At 43.3% G+C, this 19,539-nt stretch overlaps 1 protein-coding gene across 1 annotated transcript in view; it reads left to right on the top strand.

Annotated features, from left to right (window-relative positions):
- Window positions 1-19,539, top strand: part of LOC137310104 (WASH complex subunit 4-like) — an 83,312-nt gene that overhangs the window by 60,084 nt on the left and 3,689 nt on the right. Inside the window, exons 24-29 of the mRNA XM_067978061.1 lie at window positions 9,518-9,652; window positions 15,880-15,988; window positions 17,080-17,146; window positions 17,226-17,312; window positions 17,662-17,809; window positions 18,405-18,501. Of these exons, the coding sequence (XP_067834162.1) occupies window positions 9,518-9,652; window positions 15,880-15,988; window positions 17,080-17,146; window positions 17,226-17,312; window positions 17,662-17,809; window positions 18,405-18,501 (643 nt within the window). The remainder of the gene's footprint in view (window positions 1-9,517; window positions 9,653-15,879; window positions 15,989-17,079; window positions 17,147-17,225; window positions 17,313-17,661; window positions 17,810-18,404; window positions 18,502-19,539) is intronic.

A 19,539-nucleotide genomic window follows, 5' to 3' on the forward strand; every position in this document is an offset into this window, starting at 1 on the left:
GCTGTTGTTGTTGAACTGTAATTCCTGGGGTCATGGCAATTTCCTCCCTCACCTCCCTCGGGGGATGCGCAAGAGGCCAGAATTGGAGGAGTGCAGAGATGTCAAAGGGTTGTAGGGCTGGAGGAGGTTAGAGATAGGGAGGGGCGAGGATTTGAAAACAAGGATGAGAATTTTAAAACCGACGCGTGGCTGGACTGGCAGCCAATGTAGGTCAGTGAGCACAGGGGTGATGGGTGAACAGGTGCGAGTTAGGATACGGGCAGCAGAGTTTTGGATAAGCTGAAGTTTATGGAGGGTGGAAGAGGGGAGGCCGGTCAGGAGAGCGTTGCAATAGTCGAGACTGGAGATAATAAAAGCACGGATAATAAATATGTCCCGATTTATATTTATTTTCCATTCTTTTTCAGTTTGCAGCCAGCTTTCTGTTAATACTATTAAGTCTAGATCTTTCTGTAAAATAGTTGCTCCCAGTTCCCCCAGTTTACTTACCCACACTGTGCATTCCACTGCATACATTTTAACCATTTTTGCATTTTTTAAATACTCCTTTTCCCATGCTTTTTGTCTAATCTGCCCCCTACCTCACTTCAGTTTTTTCCCCATTTATACTGAGGCTATATCCAACCACTTCCTTGTATCCCTCACCACTCAGACCTCCTCACCTCCCCATCTCCTGCAAACCCACCTTTTTCTGCATTTGCCAATGGAAATAAATTCTTCTTTACCCCCTCCCCAAGTTGCTTACAGCGTCACTTTCAAACTCCAAACTGCCTTGATATCTCTGCAGTTAATCTGTAACCAGTCCTTCCCCTCCAATACTCTGGTCGCCAGCAAAAAACCTTCACCGACTCCGACCCCCTGTTTCTCTCCCGCCCCTCCCCCTATGTGGCCTGTACCTTTACTGCCAAAAGGTGCAGACCTGAGCATAGCTGTCACACAACTGCCTTGGCCGTTCATTGCCAGGTCTGATTGCAAGTTGTGCTGGGCCTTGCCAAAGCTAGTATTATTCCTGTATTTAAAAAGGGAGATATAACAAGTCCAGGGAACTATAGTCCAGTCAGATTAACGTTGGTGATAGGAAAGATAATGGAATCCTTACTCAAAGATGTAATAGAAAAACATCTAGAAACCAAAAGTATAATAAAGAATAGTCAGCACAGATTTCAAAAGGGAAAGTCTTGCTTGACCAACCTTATTGAATTCTTTGAAGAAGTAACAGAAATAGTAGACCAGGGTAATGTAGTAGAGGTAATATATTTGGATTTTCAAAAGGCCTTTGAAAAGGTACCGCATAGTTGACTCGTGACTAAGGTCAGAGCATGTGGAATCGGGGACAGGTAGCAGAATGGATAGCAAGCTGGTTACAAAACAGAAAACAGCGAGTGGGGGTTAAAGGTAGCTACTCAGACTGGCAAAAGGTGGGAAGTGATGTTCCCCAGGGATCGGTGCTGGGATCACTGTTGTTCATCATTTACATAAATGATTTGAAATCAGAAATACAATTTCAAAATTTGAGGATGACACCAAATTGGGGGGTTATAATTAATCCTGAGGAGGACTGCAACAAATCACAGGAAGACATTAATAAACTTGCAGAATGGGCGTGTAATTGGCAAATGAATTTCAATTATAGATAAGTGTGAGGTATTACATTTTGGTGGGAAGAATAAGGAGGCCCCATACTGCTTGGATAATGACAGCCTAAATGGGGCAGAGGAGCAGAGGGATCTGGGGGTACAGATACACAAATCTTAAAGCAGGTTAATAAGGCCTTTTTTTTAAAAAAAAGCACTTGGATTCATTTACATAGGAACAGGAGTAGGCCATTCAGCCCCTCAAGCCCACTCTGCCATTTGATAAGATCATGACTGATCTGTGATCTAACTCCATATACCTGCCTTTGGCCCATATGCCTTAATACCTTTGCTTGGCAAAAAGTTATCTATCTCAGATTTAAAATTAGCAATTGAGCTAGTATCAATTGCCGTTTGCGGAAGAGAGTTCCAAACTTCTTCCATCCTTTGTGTGTAGAAGTGTTTTCTAATCTCACTCCTGAAAGGTCTGGCTCTAATTTTTAGACTCTGCCCCCTACTCCTAAAATCCCCAACCAGTGGAAATAGTTTCTCTCTATCCATCCTATCTGTTCCCCTTTCTAGAGGGAAAGTTATGTTAAACTTGTATAGAACCTTGGTTAGACCACACTTGGAGTTCTGTGAACAGTTCTGACATCCATAGGAATATAGGAACAAGAGTAGGCCATTCAGCCCCTCATGCCTGCTCTGCCATTTGATAAGATCATGGCTGATCTGTGATCTAACTCCATATACCTGCCTTTGGCCCATATCTCTTAATACCTTTTGGTTGCCAAAAAGCTATCAATCTCAGATTTAAATTTAGCAATTGAGCTAGTATCAATTGACGTTTGCAGAAGAGAGTTCCAAACTTCTACCACCCTTTGTGTGTAGAAATGTTTTCTAACCTCGCTCCTGAAAGATCTGGCTCTAATTTTTAGACTGTGCCCCCTACTCCTAGAATCCCCAACCAGCAGAAATAGTTTCTCTCTATCCACCCTATCTGTTCCCCTTAATATCTTATAAACTTCGATCAGATCACCCCTTAACCTTCAAAACTCTATAGAATACAACCCCAATTTGTGTAATCTCTCCTCGTAACTTAACCCTTGAAGTCTGGGTATCATTCTAGTAAACCTACGCTGCACTCCCTCCAAGGCCAATATGTCCTTCCGAAGGTGCGGTGCCCAGAACTGCTCTCCGTACTCCAGGTGCGGTCTAACCAGGGTTTTGTATAGCTGCAGCATAACTTCTGCCCCCTTGTACTCTAGCCCTCTAGATATAAAGGCCAGCATTCCATTAGCCTTATTGATTATTTTCTGCACCTGTTCATGACCCTTCAATGATCTATGTACCTGAACCCCTAAGTCCCTTTGGACATCCACTGTTTTTAACTTTTTACCATTTAGAAAGTACCCCGTTCTATCCTTTTTTGATCCAAAGTGGATGACTTCACATTTGCCTACATTGAATTCCATTTGCCACAGTTTTGCCCATTCACCTAATCTATCAATATCCCTTTGTAATTTTATGTTTTCAACTACACTGCTTACAATGCCACCAATCTTTGTGTCATCGGCAAACTTGGATATGAGACTTTCTATGGCCTTCATCGAAGTCGTTAATAAATATTGTGAATAATTGAGGCCCCAAGACAGATCCCTGCGGGACTCCACTAGTCACATCCTGCCAATGTGAGTACCTACCCATTATCCCTACTCTCTGTCGCCTTTCACTGAGCCAACTTCCTGACCAAGTCCGTACTTTTTCCTCGATTCCGTGGGCTTCTATCTTAGCTAACAGTCTCTTATGTGGGACTTTATCAAATGCCTTCTGGAAGTCCATATAAATAACATCCATTGACATTCCCCTGTCCACTACTTTAGTCACCTCTTCAAAAAATTCAAATCAGGTTTGTCAGGCATGACCTACCTTTCACAAATCCATGCTGGCGCTCTCTGATTACCGGAAAATTCTCGAGGTGTTCAGTCACCCTATCCTTAATTATAGACTCCAGCATTTTCCCCACAACAGATGTTAGGCTTACTGGTCTATAATTCCCTGGTTTCCCTCTCTCTCCTTTCTTAAAAAGCGGAGTGACGTGCATATTTATAGAAAGTGCAAAAAAGATTTACTCGGATGATACCAGAACTGAGAGGTTATACCTATCAGGAAAGATTGAGCAGGCTGGGGAAAAGAGAAGACTGAGGGGTGACCTGATAAAGCTCATTCAGACAATAGTGTTTGATAGGGTAGATGCGGAGATGATGTTTCCACTTGTGGGGGAGACCAGAAATAGGTGTCATAAATATAAGATAGTCACTAATAAATCCAATAGGGAATTCAGGAGAAACTTCTGACTGGTTAGAATGTGGAACTTGCTATCACGAGGAGTGATTGAGGCAACTAGCCTAGATGGATTTAAGGGGAAGCTAGATAAGTGAGAAAGTTCTTTATCTGAATGCACGTAGCATTCGTAACAAAATGGACGAGTTAACGGCACAAATAACGACGTATGGGTATGATCTTGTGGCCATTACAGAAACATGGCTGCAGGGTGACAACGACTGGGAATTAAATATGCCAGGGTATTTAACAATCAGGAAGGACAGGCAGGAAGGAAGGGGAGGTGGGGTGGCTATGTTAATAAGGGAAGGAATCACTGTAATACAGAGAAAAGATATTGGGACAAAGGATGAGGATAATGAAACAGTTTGGGTAGAGATAAGGAATAATAAGGGGAAAAAAACACTCGTGGGCGTAGTATATAGGCCTCCTAATAGTTGCAACTCTGCTGGAAGAAGTATTAATCAGGAAATAGTCGGGGCATGTAATAAGGGAACAGCTATAATTATGGGGGATTTTAACTATCATATTAACTGGACAAATCAAATTGGGCAGGGCAGCCTTGAGGAAGAGTTTATTGAGTGTATTAGGGATGGATTTCTTGAGCAGTATGTAACTGATCCTACAAGGGGGCAAGCAACCTTGGACCTGGTCCTGTGTAATGAGCCAGGATTAATTAATAATGTCCTAGTTAAGGATCCCCTTGGAATGAGTGACCATAACATGGTTACATTCCATATCCAATTAGAGGGTGAGAAGGTTGGTTCTCAAACAAGCGCACTGAGCTTGAATAAAGGAGACTATGATGGTATGAGAGCGGAATTGATTAAAGTGGACTGGGAAAATAGTTTAAAGGGTAAGACGGTACATGAACAGTGGTGTTCATTTAAGGAGTTATTCTACAACTTTCAAAAAAAATATATTCCACTGAGGAAAAAAGGGTGTAAAAGAAATGACAGCCATCCGTGGCTAAGTAAAGAAATTAAGGATAGTATCCGACTAAAAACGAGGACATATAAGGTAGCCAAACTTAGTGGGAGGATAGAAGATTGGGAAGTCTTCAAAAGACAGCAAAAAGTAACGAAAGGATTGATTAAGAAAGGGAAGATAGATTATGAAAATAAATTAGCAAAAAATATAAAAACAGATAGCAAGAGTTTCTGCAGTTATATAAAAAGAAAAAGGGTGGCTAAGGCAAACGTAGGTCCCTTAGAGGATGAGACCGGGAAATTAATGGTGGGAAACATGGAGATGGCAAAAATGCTGAACAAATATTTTGTTTCAGTCTTTACGGTAGAGGACACTAAGAATATCCCAACAGTGGACAAACGGGGGGCTCTAGGGGGGGAGGAGCTAAATACGATTAAAATCACTAAGGAATTGGTACTCAGTAAATTAATGGGACTCAAGGCAGATAAATCCCCTGGACCTGATGGCTTACATCCCAGGGTCTTGAGGGAAGTGGCAGTAGGGATTGTGGATGCTTTGGTAATAATTTTCCAAAATTCTCTGGACTCGGCAAAGGTCCCGGCAGATTGGAAAACTGCTAATGTAACACCATTATTTAAAAAGGGTAGTAGGCAGAAGGCTGGAAATTATAGGCCAGTTAGCCTAACATCTGTGGTGGGTAAAATTTTGGAGTCTATTATTAAGGAGACAGTAGCGGAACATTTGGATAAACATAATTTAATAGGACAAAGTCAGCATGGCTTTACGAAGGGGAAGTCATGTCTGACAAATTTGCTTGAGTTCTTTGAGGATATAATGTACAGAGTGGATAAAGGGGAACCAGTGGATGTAGTGTATTTAGACTTCCAGAAGGCATTCGACAAGGTGCCACATAAAAGATTATTGCTCAAGATAAAGAATCACTGGATTGGGGGTAATATTCTGGCATGGGTGGAGGATTGGTTATCTAACAGGAAGCAGAGAGTTGGGATAAATGGTACATTCTCGGACTGGTAGCCAGTGGTGTTCCGCAGGGGTCGGTGCTGGGTCCCCAACTCTTTACAATCTATATTAACGATTTGGAGGAGGGGACCGAGTGTAACATATCAAAGTTTGCAGATGATACAAAGATGGGAGGGAAAGTCGAGAGTGAGGAGGACATAAAAAAACCTACAAGGGGATATGGACAGGCTGGGTGAGTGGGCGGAGATTTGGCAGATGCAATACAATGTTGGAAAATGTGAGGTTATGCACTTTGGCAGGAAAAATCGGAGAGCAAGTTATTATCTCAATGGCGAGAAAATGGAAAGTACTGCAGTACAAAGGGATCTGGGGGTCCTAGTGCAAGAAAATCAAAAGGTTAGTATGCAAGTGCAGCAGGTGATCAAGAAGGCCAACGGAATGTTGGCTTTTATTGTTAGGGGGATAGAATATAAAAACAGGGAGGTATTGCTGCAGTTATATAAGGTATTAGTGAGACCGCACCTGGAATACTGCATACAGTTTTGGTCTCCATACTTAAGAAAAGACATACTTGCTCTCGAGGCAGTACAAAGAAGGTTCACTCGGTTAATCCCGGGGATGAGGGGGCGGACATATGAGGAGAGGTTGAGTAGATTGGGACTCTACTCATTGGAGTTCAGAAGAATGAGAGGCGATCTTATTGAAACATATAAGATTGTGAAGGGGCTTGATCAGGTGGATGCGGTAAGGATGTTCCCAAAGATGGGTGAAACTAGAACGAGGGGGCATAATCTTGGAATAAGGGGCTGCTCTTTCAAAACTGAGATGAGGAGAAACTTCTTCACTCAGAGGGTGGTAGGTCTGTGGAATTTGCTGCCCCAGGAAGCTGTGGAAGCTACATCATTAAATAAATTTAAAACAGAAATAGACAGTTTCCGAGAAGTAAAGGGAATTAGGGGTTACGGGGAGCAGGCAGGAAATTGGACATGATTTTAGATTTGAGGTTGGGATCAGATCAGCCATGATCTTATTGAATGGCGGAGCAGGCTCGAGGGGCCGATTGGCCTACTCCTGCTCCTATTTCTTATGTTCTTCTGTTCTTATGATATGCTGACCGGTTTAGATGAAGTAGGGAGGGAGGAGGCTTGTGTGGAGTATAAACACCATCACACACCAGTTGGACCGAATGGCCTGTCTCTGTGCTGTACATTCTGTGTAAAACCGCCCACTACTGTAGGATTATTCCAAAGGGTGAAGATCACCCCAAGCTCCTTTTCTCTACCACCAATTACTTCCACACATTCCCCTCCCCTGTCCCATCTGCTCTCACTAGCAGCAAGTCATGGGTTTCTTTGTCAACAGACCATCCATTCGGCTGCCTCTGCTGCTTCTCATTGGAACACGAGGAACAGTGTCGGCCATTCAACCCCTCGTGCCTGCTCCACCATTCAATTTGATCATGGCTGATCTGCACCTCGACTCCATTTACCCGCCTTTGCTCCATATCCCTCGATACCCTGACCCAACAAAAATCTATCGATCTCAGTCTTGAAAGCTCCAATTGTCCTCCAGCACCCACAGCCTTTTGTGAGTGAGTTTCAGATTTCAACTTTATTTTTTCTCCCAGCCCCTACCCCTTTACCCTTTAGTCTCTAGTTTCTTCCTCATCATCTCCATGTCCTCCTTCTCCTCCTTCCTCCCCCCCCCCCCCCTTTACTAGCCTCATCTCCCCCACCCCCCAACTCCACTAAACTCCAGACCACCCAATTTCCCTTCCTGATGCCTGTGCTGGCTGATATTGTTAACGGCTCCCTCTCCTCAAGCATAATCCCCCTCCCTTTCAAAACCACAGTCATCACCCCGTTCTCAAAAAAAAAAACCTCACCTTTGATCCCTCTGTCCTCAGTAACCATCGCCCCGTTCCAAAGTGGTTGGACATGTTGTCACCTCCCAACTCTGTGCCCATCCCTCCCACAACACCCTGTTTGAATCCCTCCAATCTGGCTTTCACTCTTCCCACAGCACCAAAATGGCCCTAACTAAAATTGCAGATGACGTCCTCTGTGCATTCTCTCTCCTTGTCCCCTCTACAGCCTTTGACACAGTTGACCGCTGTCCTTCTCCAATGCCTCTCCTCTGTTGTCATGCTTCATCGACTGCCTTTGCTCGATTCCACTCTTGACTGTCGAACCGTAGTCAGAGCACCTCCAGCAATGACTCCTCTTCCTACTGCTGTGCTGCCATCTCGAGTTCCCCGAGGATCCATCCTTGCCCCCGGCCCATCTACATCTGCCCCTTGGTGACAACAACTGCAAACATGGGATCAGCCTCTGTCACTAATGGCAGCTAGCTCCACCTCTCCACCACCCCTCTCAACTCTTCTGCTGTCTGACTGCTTGTCCTACATCCAATTGTGGATGAGTTTTAACTTACTGTAGTAAATATTGGGAAGACTGAAATTGTCATTTTTGGGGCTTGCTCTATCATCACAAACTCCACCCCCTCCCTGGCCACTGTCTCAGGCTCAACCCTGAGCTGAGTTTCTGATCCCACATCCTCTCCATCGCAAGCCTCTTTTTCTGCACCCCCCCAGCCCATCTGATATTGAAACCCGCATTCATGCCTTTCTTATCTCTAGATGTGAAATCTATAAGAATTTGCAAACCAGTTTTGTATTTGGGTACAAGCCCAGCTCTACACTTCTGATGCAATATGTGAGGTCATTAGAAGCAAGGTAACAAATTGCTTTGATAAATAAAGTTGAAACAAATTGCCTAGAGTTGATAAGTCAAATATCTTCAGTATGTTTACCGTCAAGTACATCTACTCTGGGTTTTTCACACCTTCAAATATAAATGCATTGTATGAAAAGATTATACAGAGTATAGAGAGCTCTAAGAACCAGAGATTAAGTATTTGAAGCTTTAAATGGGAAATGAAAGGGACAGAAAGGAACACTCATGCTCTACATTTGTGATGTTATACATAGTGGGTGACTGTGGAACTTACACTGACCCTTTTATACATGACCCAAAAACTTCTGAGGTGGTGTTTTATGGACCGGCTGTTGTGGAATATTTCCAGTGGAATATTTCCAGTGGAATATTTCCAGTGGAATATTTCCAGTGGAATATTTCCAGTGGAATATTTCCAGTGGAATACTTCCAGCATTCAGTTGCTACATATCTTGCTTATTTTGAGTATGCTGCAAACCAAAAGCATTTTTCAATCCCTCTTTTCCCTCCACCTACTCCCCATTTCTGTAGAGGCAGAGTGTGTGTGTGATCGCGAGCCTGGGGCAGTGTGAGTGTTTTTGCGTTACAACATATAAAATTCTGACAGGGCTCGACAGACTGGATGCAGAGAGAATGTTTCCCCTGGCTGGAGGGTCCAGAACGAGGGGTCACAGTCTCAGGATACGGGGTAGGACATTTAGGACTGAGATGAGGAGAAATTTCTTCACTCAGTGGTGAACCTGTGCAATTCTCTACCGTGGAGGCCAAGTCACTGAATATATTTAAGAAGGAGATCGATAGATTTCTAGACACAAAAGGCATCAAGGGGTATGGGGAGAGAGTGGGAATATGATATTGAGATAGAGGATCAGCCATGATCATATTGAATGTCCTGCTCCTATTTTCTATGGTTCTATGATTACGCAAACTGTATCCTTGCAATTTTTGTTCCAGGTCAATTTCACCTACCAGTTTCTGAGGAAAAAATTTTATATTTTCAGCCAGTTCATGTATGATGAACATATCAAGTCTCGACTAATCAAAGACATTCGATTCTTTAAGGAGACCAAGGACCAAAATGATCAAAAGGTATGAGTGGAACTGCTAAAGTATTGAAGTTCAGTTTATTTGTGGACGGTGTCCTTCAGGCACTTACTTGACCGGGAGCACAGTGTGAGTTGTGTTTAGGCAGTGTGCGGGCCAGGTGATGGCAGGTTGGGTGTCAGTTGTAAGCCAAGTGAAAGCAGTATACTAAATTTCAACCTGTTTCATTTGTGCTTTCTGATGATCCGTTCAAAGAATCACAGTAGGTATAGCACAGGAGGAGGGCTTTCATCCCATCATGTCTGTGCCGGCTCTTTGAAAGAGCTATCCAATCAGTCCCACTCCCCTGCTCTTTCCCCATAGCCCCACAAATTTTTTCCCTTCAAGTATTTCCCAGGATGTTATGGGAGGTTAGGGAGGAAATTGCGGGTCCCCTAGCAGAGATATTTGAATCATCGACAGCTACAGGTGAGGTGCCTGAAGATTGGAGGGTAGCAAATGTTGTGCCTTTGTTTAAGAAGGGCGGCAGGGAAAAGCCTGGGAACTACAGACCGGTGAGCCTGACATCTGTAGTGGATAAGTTGTTAGAGGGTATTCTGAGAGACAGGATCTACGGGCATTTGGAGAGGCAGGGACTGATTAGGAACAGTCAGCATGGTTTTGTGAGAGGAAAATCATGTCTCACGAATTTGATTGAGTTTTTTGAAGGGGTAACCAAGAAGATAGATGAGGGCTGTGCAGTAGACGTAGTCTACATGGACTTTAGCAAAGCCTTTGACAAGGTACCGCATGGTAGGTTGTTACATAAGGTTAAATCTCACGGGATCCAAGGTGAGGTAGCCAATTGGATACAAAATTGGCTTGACGACAGAAGACAGAGGGTGGTTGTAGAGGGTTGTTTTTCAGACTGGAGGCCTGTGACCAGCGGTGTGCCTCAGGGATCGGTGCTGGGTCCGCTGTTGTTTGTTATTTATATTAATGATTTGGATGAGAATTTAGGAGGCATGGTTAGTAAGTTTGCAGATGACACCAAGATTGGTGGCATTGTGGACAGTGAAGAAGGTTATCTAGGATTGCAACGGGATCTTGATAAATTGGGCCAGTGGGCCGATGAATGGCAGATGGAGTTTAATTTAGATAAATGTGAGGTGATGCATTTTGGTAGATCGAATCAGACCAGGACCTACTCCGTTAATGGTAGGGCGTTGGGGAGAGTTATAGAACAAAGAGATCTAGGAGTACAGGTTCATAGCTCCTTGAAAGTGGAGTCACAGGTGGATAGGGTGATGAAGAAGGCATTCGGCATGCTTGGTTTCATTGGTCAGAACATTGAATACAAGACATTAGTAAGGCCACACTTGGAATACTGTGTACAGTTCTGGTCACCCTATTATAGAAAGGATATTATTAAACTGGAAAGAGTGCAGAAAAGATTTACTGGGATGCTACCGGGACTTGATGGTTTGACTTACAGGGAGAGGTTAGATAGACTGGGACATTTTTCCCTGGAGAGTAGGAGATTAAGGGGTGATCTTATAGAAGTCTATAAAATAATGAGGGGCATAGATAAGGGAGATCGTCAAAATCTTTTCCCAAAGGTAGGGGAGTCTATAACGAGGGGACATAGATTTAAGGTGAGAGGGGAGAGATACAAAAGGGTCCAGAGGGGCAATTTTTTCACTCAAAGGGTGGTGAGTGTCTGGAACGAGCTGCCAGAGGCAGTAGTAGAGGCGGGTACAATTTTGTCTTTTAAAAAGCATTTGGACAGTTACATGGGTAAGATGGGTATAGAGGGATATGGGCCAAGTGCAGGCAATTGGGACTAGCTTAGTGGTATAAACTGGGCGACATGGACATGTTGGGCCGAAGGGCCTGTTTCCATGTTGTAAACTTCTATGATTCTATTTATCCAATTCCCTTTTGAAAGTTACTATTGAATCTGCTTCCGCCACCCTTTCAGGCAGTGCATTCCTGATCATAACAACTCGCTGCATGAAAAATGTTTCCTCATGTCGTCTCTGGTTCTTTTGCCAATCACCTTAAATCTGTGTCCTCTGGTTACTGACCTTTCTGCCACTGGAAACAGTTTCTCCTTATTTACTCTATCAAAACCCTTCATGATTTTGAACACATCTATCAAATCTCCCCTTAACCTTCTCTGTTCTAAGGAGAACAATCCCAGCTTCTCCAGTCTCTCCACATAATTGAAATCTCTCATCCCTGGTACGATTCTAGTAAATCTCTTCTGCATCCTCTCTAAGACCTTAACATCCTTCCTTAAGTATGGTGCCCAGAATTGAACACAATACTCTAGCTGAGGCCTAACCAGTGTTTTATAAGGTTTAGCATAACTCTTGCTTTTGTACTCTTTGCCTCTATTAATAAAGCCCAGGATCCCGTAAACTTTTTTAACAGCCTTCTCAACTTCCTTCAAAGATTTGTGTATGTGCACCCCCAGGTCTCTCTGTTCCTGCACCCCCTGTAAAGTTGTACCATTTAGTTTATATTGCCTCTCTCATTCTTCCTACCCAAATGCAGCACTTCACACTTCTCTGCGTTAAATCTCATCTGCCATGACATGAAAGGCCAGCTGTACTTAAAGTAAATAAGTCACCTGATCCGGATGGGATGCATCTTAGATTGCTGAGGAAAATAAGGGTGGAAATTGCGGAGGTACTGCCATAATCTTCCAAACGTCCATAGATACGGGGGGGGGGGGGTTGTGCCAGAGGACTGGAGAATTGCAAATGTTACACCCTTGTTCAAAGAGGGGTGTAAGGATAAACCCAGCAACTACAGGCCAGTCAGTTTAACCTCGGTGGTGGGGAAACTTTTAGAAACAATAATCTGGGATAGAATTAAGTCACTTGGACAAGTGTGGATTAATTAGGGAAAGCCAGCACAGATTTGTTAGAGGCAAATCGTGTTTAACTAACCTGCTAGAGTTCTTTGATGAGGTAACAGAGAGGGTAGATGAGGGCAATGCAGTTGATGTGGTGTATATGGACTTCCAAAAGGCATTTGATAAAGTGCCGCACGGTAGGCTTATCAAGATTGCAGCCCATGGAATAAAAGGGGGCAGTAGCAACATGGATACAAAATTGGCAAAGGGACAAGAAACGGAGAGTAGTGGTGACCGGTTGTTTTTCAGACTGGAGGGAGGTGTACAGTGATGTTCCCCAGGGGTCAGTGCTGGGACCACTGCTTTTCTTGATATATATTAATGACTTGGACTTGGGTGTACAGAGCACAATTTCAAAATTTGCAGATGACACAAAACTTGGAAGCGTAGTGAACCGTGAGGATGATAGTGATAGACTTCAAGAGGATATAGACAGGCTGGTGGCAGGGGCGGACACGAGGCAGATAGTGGGAGAACCTTCACCACCCGAACTGCAGCGGTTCAAGAAGGTGGCTCACCACCACCACCTCAAGGACAATTGGGGATGAGCAATAAATGCTGGCCTTGCCAGCGACACCTGCGTCCTATGAACAAATTAAAAAAAGATGAAATTTAACGCAGAAAAATGCGAAGCGATACATTTCGGTAGGAAGAACGAGGAGAAGCAATATAAACTCGAGGGCATAACTCTAAAAGGGGTACAGAAACAGAGATCTGGGGATATATGTGCACAAATCGTTGAAGGTGGCAGGGCAGGTTGAGGAAACGGTTAAAAAAGCATACTGGATCCTGGGCTTTATAAATAGAGGCAGAGAATACAAAAGCAAGGAAGTCATGATGAACCTTTATAAAACACTGATTCGGCCACAGCTGGAGTATTGTGTCCAGTTCTGGGTACCACACTTCAGGAAAGATGTGAAGGCCTTAGAGAGGGTGCAGAAGAGATTTACTAGAATGATTCCAGGGACGATGGACTTTAGTTACGTGGATAGACTGGAGAAGCTGGGGTTGTTCTCCTTGGAACAGAGACTGTTGCGAGGAGATTTGATAGAGGTATTTAAAATCATGAAGTGCCTAGACAGAGTAGATAAAGAGAAACTGTTCCCATTGGTGGAAGGGTCAAGGACCAGTGGACATAGATTTAAGGTGATTAGCAAAAGAACCAAAGGTGACATGAGGAAAAAGTTTTTTTACCCAGCGAGTGGTTAGGATCTGGAATGCACTGCCCGAGGGGGTGGTGGAGGCAGATTCAATCATGGCCTTCAAAAGGGAACTGAAGTACTTGAAAGGAAATAATTTACAGGGCTGTGAGGATAGAGCGGGGGAGTGGGACTAGTTGGATTGCTCTTACTTAGAGTCGGCACGGACTCGATGGTTACAGCACGGAAGGAGGCCATTCGGCCTAATCTATGAATCTATGTGCCTGCCCATCTCACCAGTATGTCTTAAGTCCTCCTGAAGTCTGTTACTATCCTCCAAGTTGTTTACTACACTTCCGAGTTTTATGTCATCTGCAGTCTTTAAAATTATAACATATATACCCAAGTCCAGGTTATTAATCTGTATTATAAAGAGCAGTAGTCCTGTGGAACATCACTGTACACCTCCCTCTAGTCTGAAAAACAACCATTCACCACTACTCTGCTTTCTGTCCCTTAGCCAATTTTGTATCCACGCTGCCACTGTCCCTTTAATCCCATGGACTTTACTCATTGGAGTTTAGAAGAATGAGAGGAGATCTTATTGAAACATACAAGATTCTGAGGGGACTCGATAGGGTAGATGCTGAGAGGATGTTACCCCTCATGGGGGAATCTAAAACTAGGGGGCATAGTCTCAGAATAAGGGGTCGCCCATTTAAGACGGAAATGAGGAGGAATTTCTTCTCCCAGTGGGTCGTGAATCTTTGGAATTCTTTACCCCAAAAAGCTGTGGCGGCTGAGTCATTGAATACATTCAAGGCTGAGTTAGACAAATATTTGACCAGCAAGGGAGTCAAAGGATATGGGGAAAGGGCGGGAAAGTGGAGTTGAGGTAAAAATCAGATCAGCCATGATCTCATTAAATGGCAGAGCAGGCTCGAGGGGCCGAATGGCCTACTCCTGCTCCTATCTCTCTTATGGGCTTTAATTTATTATATGGTACTTTATCAAATGCCTTTTGAAAGTCCATATACACAACATCTACCGCACTACCCTCATCAGCCCTCTCCATTACTTCATCAAAGAACTCAATCAAGTTAGTCAAACAGGGTTTTCCTTTAACAAATCCGTGCTGACTTTCATTTATTAGCCCAGACTTTTCCAAGTGCCAATTAATTTTGTCCCGGATTATTGTCTCTAAATGTTTCCCCACCACTGATGTTAGACTGACTGGCCTGTAATTGCCGGGTTTATCCCTCCCCTTTTTTGAACCGGGTGTAACATTTGCAGTCCTCCAGCACCGTTCCCATATCTATGGAGGATTGGAAGATTGTGGCCAGAGACTCTGCAATTTTCACCCTTATTCCCCTCAGTAACCGAGGATGCATCCCATCCGGACCAGGTGACTTTTCTACTTTGAGTACTGCCAATCTTTTAAGTACCTCCTCTATTTTTATCCTCTCCAATATTGCTATTCCCTCCTCCTTTACTGTTAAAATGGCAGCATCCTCTTCTCTAGTGAAGACCGATGCGATGTATTCATTTAGTACCTCAGCCATACCTTCTGCCTCCACAAGAAGATCTCCTTTTTTGTCCCTAATCGGTCCCACCCTTCCTTTGACTACTCTTTTACTATTTATATGTTTATAAAAGACTTTTGGGTTCCCTTTCATGTTAGCCGCTAATCTATTCTCATACTCTCTCTGCCCCTCTTATTCCCTTTTTTAGATTTTCTCTGTAACTTGTATATTCAGCCTGGTTCTCTACTGTATTATGAACCTTACATTTGTCATAAGCCTCCTTTTTCTGTTTCATTTTAATTTCTGTATCTTCAGTCATCCAGGGAGCTCTAGCTTTGGATGCCCTTCCTTTCCCCCTCGTGGGAATGTGTCTACTCTGTACCCGAACCATCTCCTCCTTGAACGCCTCCCATTGTTCATTTACTGTTTTGCCCCACCAGTTTCTGATTCCAATCCCTCTGTGTCCTGTGGGAGAGGATTAGATGTGTAAGGGGAGCAAAAAGTTAAAGAACAGTCCAACCACAGGCCTCCAATTTGCAGATTCCATAGAAAAATGGATGGAATTGTGGAATACAATCTCTGAAACCAGTAAAAATCTTGGAAAATAGCAAATAATAAAAAGTGTGATTGATTCACTGTACATTGTTGGCTTTGCTCCTCGATTCAGTCACAGTTTAGTAAGATGAATCAACTTACTCTTGTTCACAGTATCCTTTTGACCGGGCAGACAAGTTTAATCGAGGCATCAGAAAACTTGGGCTGACTCCAGAGGGACAGAGTTACCTCGACCAGTTCAGGCAGCTTATTAGCCAGATAGGTAAGTGACTGAAGGAGAACTTCCAATGCAGTGTAAGCCATACTGTTTTGGGGTTCCTCTTCTGTTTCTAGATACAGTATGTAATTTGCTGGTATGGTCCAAAGATGCTCAGCCCTATTGTGCTAATGGAAAGGTGGATTGGAGTCTGTACCTCAACTAAGTTCTCTGGTTTGGGCCTTGGAGAAGGGGTTGATGATGGCCTATAGACAATCCATGGAAATGGAGGTCATGTTGAATTTGAAAACTAAGAGTTTGAAGTGGACCACACCTCAACCCCATTTGTGATCAGCTACTTCAGCACAGAGCAGGGATTGAACCTGGTACCTGGTGACGCGTATGGCTCAGTGCGACACCTGGTGACGCGTCTGGCTCAGTGCTACACCTGGTGACGCAGTCACACACACATGATCAGGGAGGTACAACTGATTCTGAGCTCTTCTAGTTATCAAATTTTGAAAGATAGTAACTTCCTTACGTGGTTCAGTCTTAAATTCCAACTAATATTGGAGGCTGAGGGGTGATTTGATAGAGGTCTTTAAGATTATGGCAGGGTTTGATAGGATAGACATAGAGAAAATGTTTCCATTTATGGGGGAGGACAGAACTAGAGCTATAAATATAAGATAGTCAGTAATAAATTCAATAGGGAATTCAGGAGAAACTTCTTTACCCAGAGAGTGGTTAGAATGTGGAACTCGCTACGACATGGAGTAGTTGAGGCGAATAACATACATTTAAGGGGAAGCTCGATAAACACGAGGGAAAAAAGAATAGAAGGATATGCTGATCGGGTGAGATGAGGGAGGAGGCTCCTGTGAAGCATAAAGACCGGCACAGACATGTTGGGCCGAATGGCCTGTTTCTGTGCTGTACATTCTATGTAATGTGTGCCCTGCAGGAGGGTTGATTTGCTCATTGGACACATGCATGTGTGGTTAAGTAAACTATTTGTTTAGTTATACCAGAAGTGTTTGTACGTCTTGATGAGAATACAATTAATGGAATAGTGTACACACAATAGGAGTGAGTATATGATGTTTGTACTATGGGTGAATGCCTTTCATTTTTCTAGATAATGGTTTTCCTTTCAGGGAACGCAATGGGCTATGTTCGGATGATTCGATCTGGTGGACTGCATTGCTGTAGTAATGCAATAAGGTACTGTTTAATTACAAAAGCAAGTGTCCAAACTTGGCACAGCGAGCAATGAGCTTACAGTGACTCAACTCTGTTTTAGATTTGTTCCGGACTTGGAGGATATTGTGAACTTTGAGGAACTTGTAAAAGAAGAAGGACTTTCGGAGGAAACTCAGACAGCGGCCAGGTAACGTTAGCAGGAAAAGCACTGGCCGTGGTTAAAATCACACCTTACCCTGAGAGAGGTACTGCGCAACCAAGTACATCTAATACTGAATCAACCGTCTAAATTAGTCCAAATCACATATTCGGTTCTTTGCTTTCTGATCACATCATTCACAGTTGGTCTGGACAAAAACATCTTTACCATTTCCCAGCAGGTTTATTCTTCAGTTAGTACTAACCTCCTAGCACCTTCCTCAAGAGGACTGAGAAATATGATTGCTGTCCATTTAATCATTCCTCATTTTAAATGGGTGTTGGTCATTGCAGTGGTTTTTTTTTAACCTTCCTGTTCTGTTTTTTTTAAATGCTAGACAGCTGGACTCTGTCCTTACTGATCTCACTAGAAACTCCGCAGAGGGGACTGAATACTTCAAGATGCTGGTGGAGGTATTTGCTCCTGAGTTCCGTAGCTCTAAAAATATGCATCTACGCAACTTCTACATCATTGTGCCTCCACTGGTAGGTATATCTGTCCATGTTTAGATTACCCTGCATTTTCTGATATACTAGTCAATCTCCTGTGACACTGCACATGAGCGTAGTGAAGTTAGAGGGCAGAGGATAATTAGAACAGGGTATGCAGACTTATCGCATCCCCATTTACCATCTTACATTCTGTCCTTATTTCTACATAGCACTTCGATTTTATATTCGTCATAGTTAAATGGGAAGATGTACAAGAATTTGGGAAGCAGAGGAGTTGGTTGGTTGTTAGAGTCTCTGCAGTAGAAAGGGGCTGGGAGATGTTAAACTGAGGTTTCCATTGGAAGGAAAATATAATTACAGCATTATGCATTTACAAAGTCAGTTACCATTATAAATGTGGACACAGGAATTTATAATGGGAATAGCTAGAAGTGTGCACAGACATGAGATTTTTATCAATAAATTGCAACCTGAAGTAGTCAGTTTAATAGTATTGAACTTCTTGACTTTTTCATTTTTAAATTTAACTGTAAACCCTCAGCCAAGTTATACTTGGTATTATTGTAGGGGATACGTTAAGTCTGTAACAGTCCACTAATGTCTGATGGTTGTGGCTGGATCTTTACAGACATTGAACTTTGTCGACCACTCAATAAGCTGCAAGGAGAAGTTGAATAAGAAGAATAAAGTTGGAGCTGCCTTTACCGATGACGGGTTTGCAATGGGTTAGTCAAAATACATCTATGTGATTTTCCTGTAATGTTGATGCACTCCTGGGACTCTCTCTCCTATCTGCTGAAAGATTGTGTCAGCGGTTAACAAAAGCAACGTACCAGTAAGTCAACAAATTAAGACCAATTTGGAGGTCAGGAGCTCAGTCTGAAGTGTGTCATCTGTTTGTGTGTATTCTAATGCCTTGTACATCATGGCAGATAGGAGCTGAGCTGGTGAAAAGATGGAAAATTCAACTTCCATTTGCCTCTATAAACATTGGAAATTTAGAGCTATCTAAACAAAAGGTGACCATGGTCTCAGTTATTCCAAACTCTGTGGGCAAAGCTCCCCTGTTACAGTACTGCCAGGGTTCATCATTAACTGGCAGCACACATTAATGCTTGTCCACAGATTGCCATTCCAGGGCTTTGAACGGGACTTGACCTGGAGCAGGCTGCTTCCATAATCTTTAAAATGGAGCTGGAAAAAGTGGCAAAAAAGATTAATGCTTGTGCAGTTTTGATTTTTTTTTAAAGACACTTGCAAAATGGAAATAAATGGAAAGTGAGTCTCATTTTGCACCAGGTGGAATGGGCAGGGCAAGTTGGTCTGGTCGGGTTTGCTCCTCTCAGTTGGTGAAACTATCTTGTAGGAGTTTGTGCCTCTCAATGAAGCTCTTGGTGTAAGTTGGATATACTGAGGAGCAAGCTGCCCTTCCCCCCTCCCCTATTCAATGCCTTTCCAAGCATCTTGTTGACGAAACTGATGCCCATCAGGAACACCCAAATACAGTACTGATACAAAAGAGAAAGATTTTGTATAAATGTTTAAATATATGACTGACAGGAGACGATGAGCACAAGATTCAGTGTATCTTGGTTAGGCTGGTGCTCCAGCGCTGTGCTCTGTCAGTCAGGCCGAGCGGCTCTGGGCAGTTTCTCGGATATACACGCAATTGGACGGTGACTGAATTCCTTATTTCCAGTCTTTTCTCTCCCTAACCTCCCAGTTTCCTCACAGCTGAGTTCAAATTCTGATGCACGCATTAA

This window comes from Heptranchias perlo, unplaced genomic scaffold (genome assembly GCF_035084215.1).
Source record: "Heptranchias perlo isolate sHepPer1 unplaced genomic scaffold, sHepPer1.hap1 HAP1_SCAFFOLD_217, whole genome shotgun sequence".
Lineage (NCBI taxonomy): Eukaryota > Metazoa > Chordata > Chondrichthyes > Hexanchiformes > Hexanchidae > Heptranchias > Heptranchias perlo.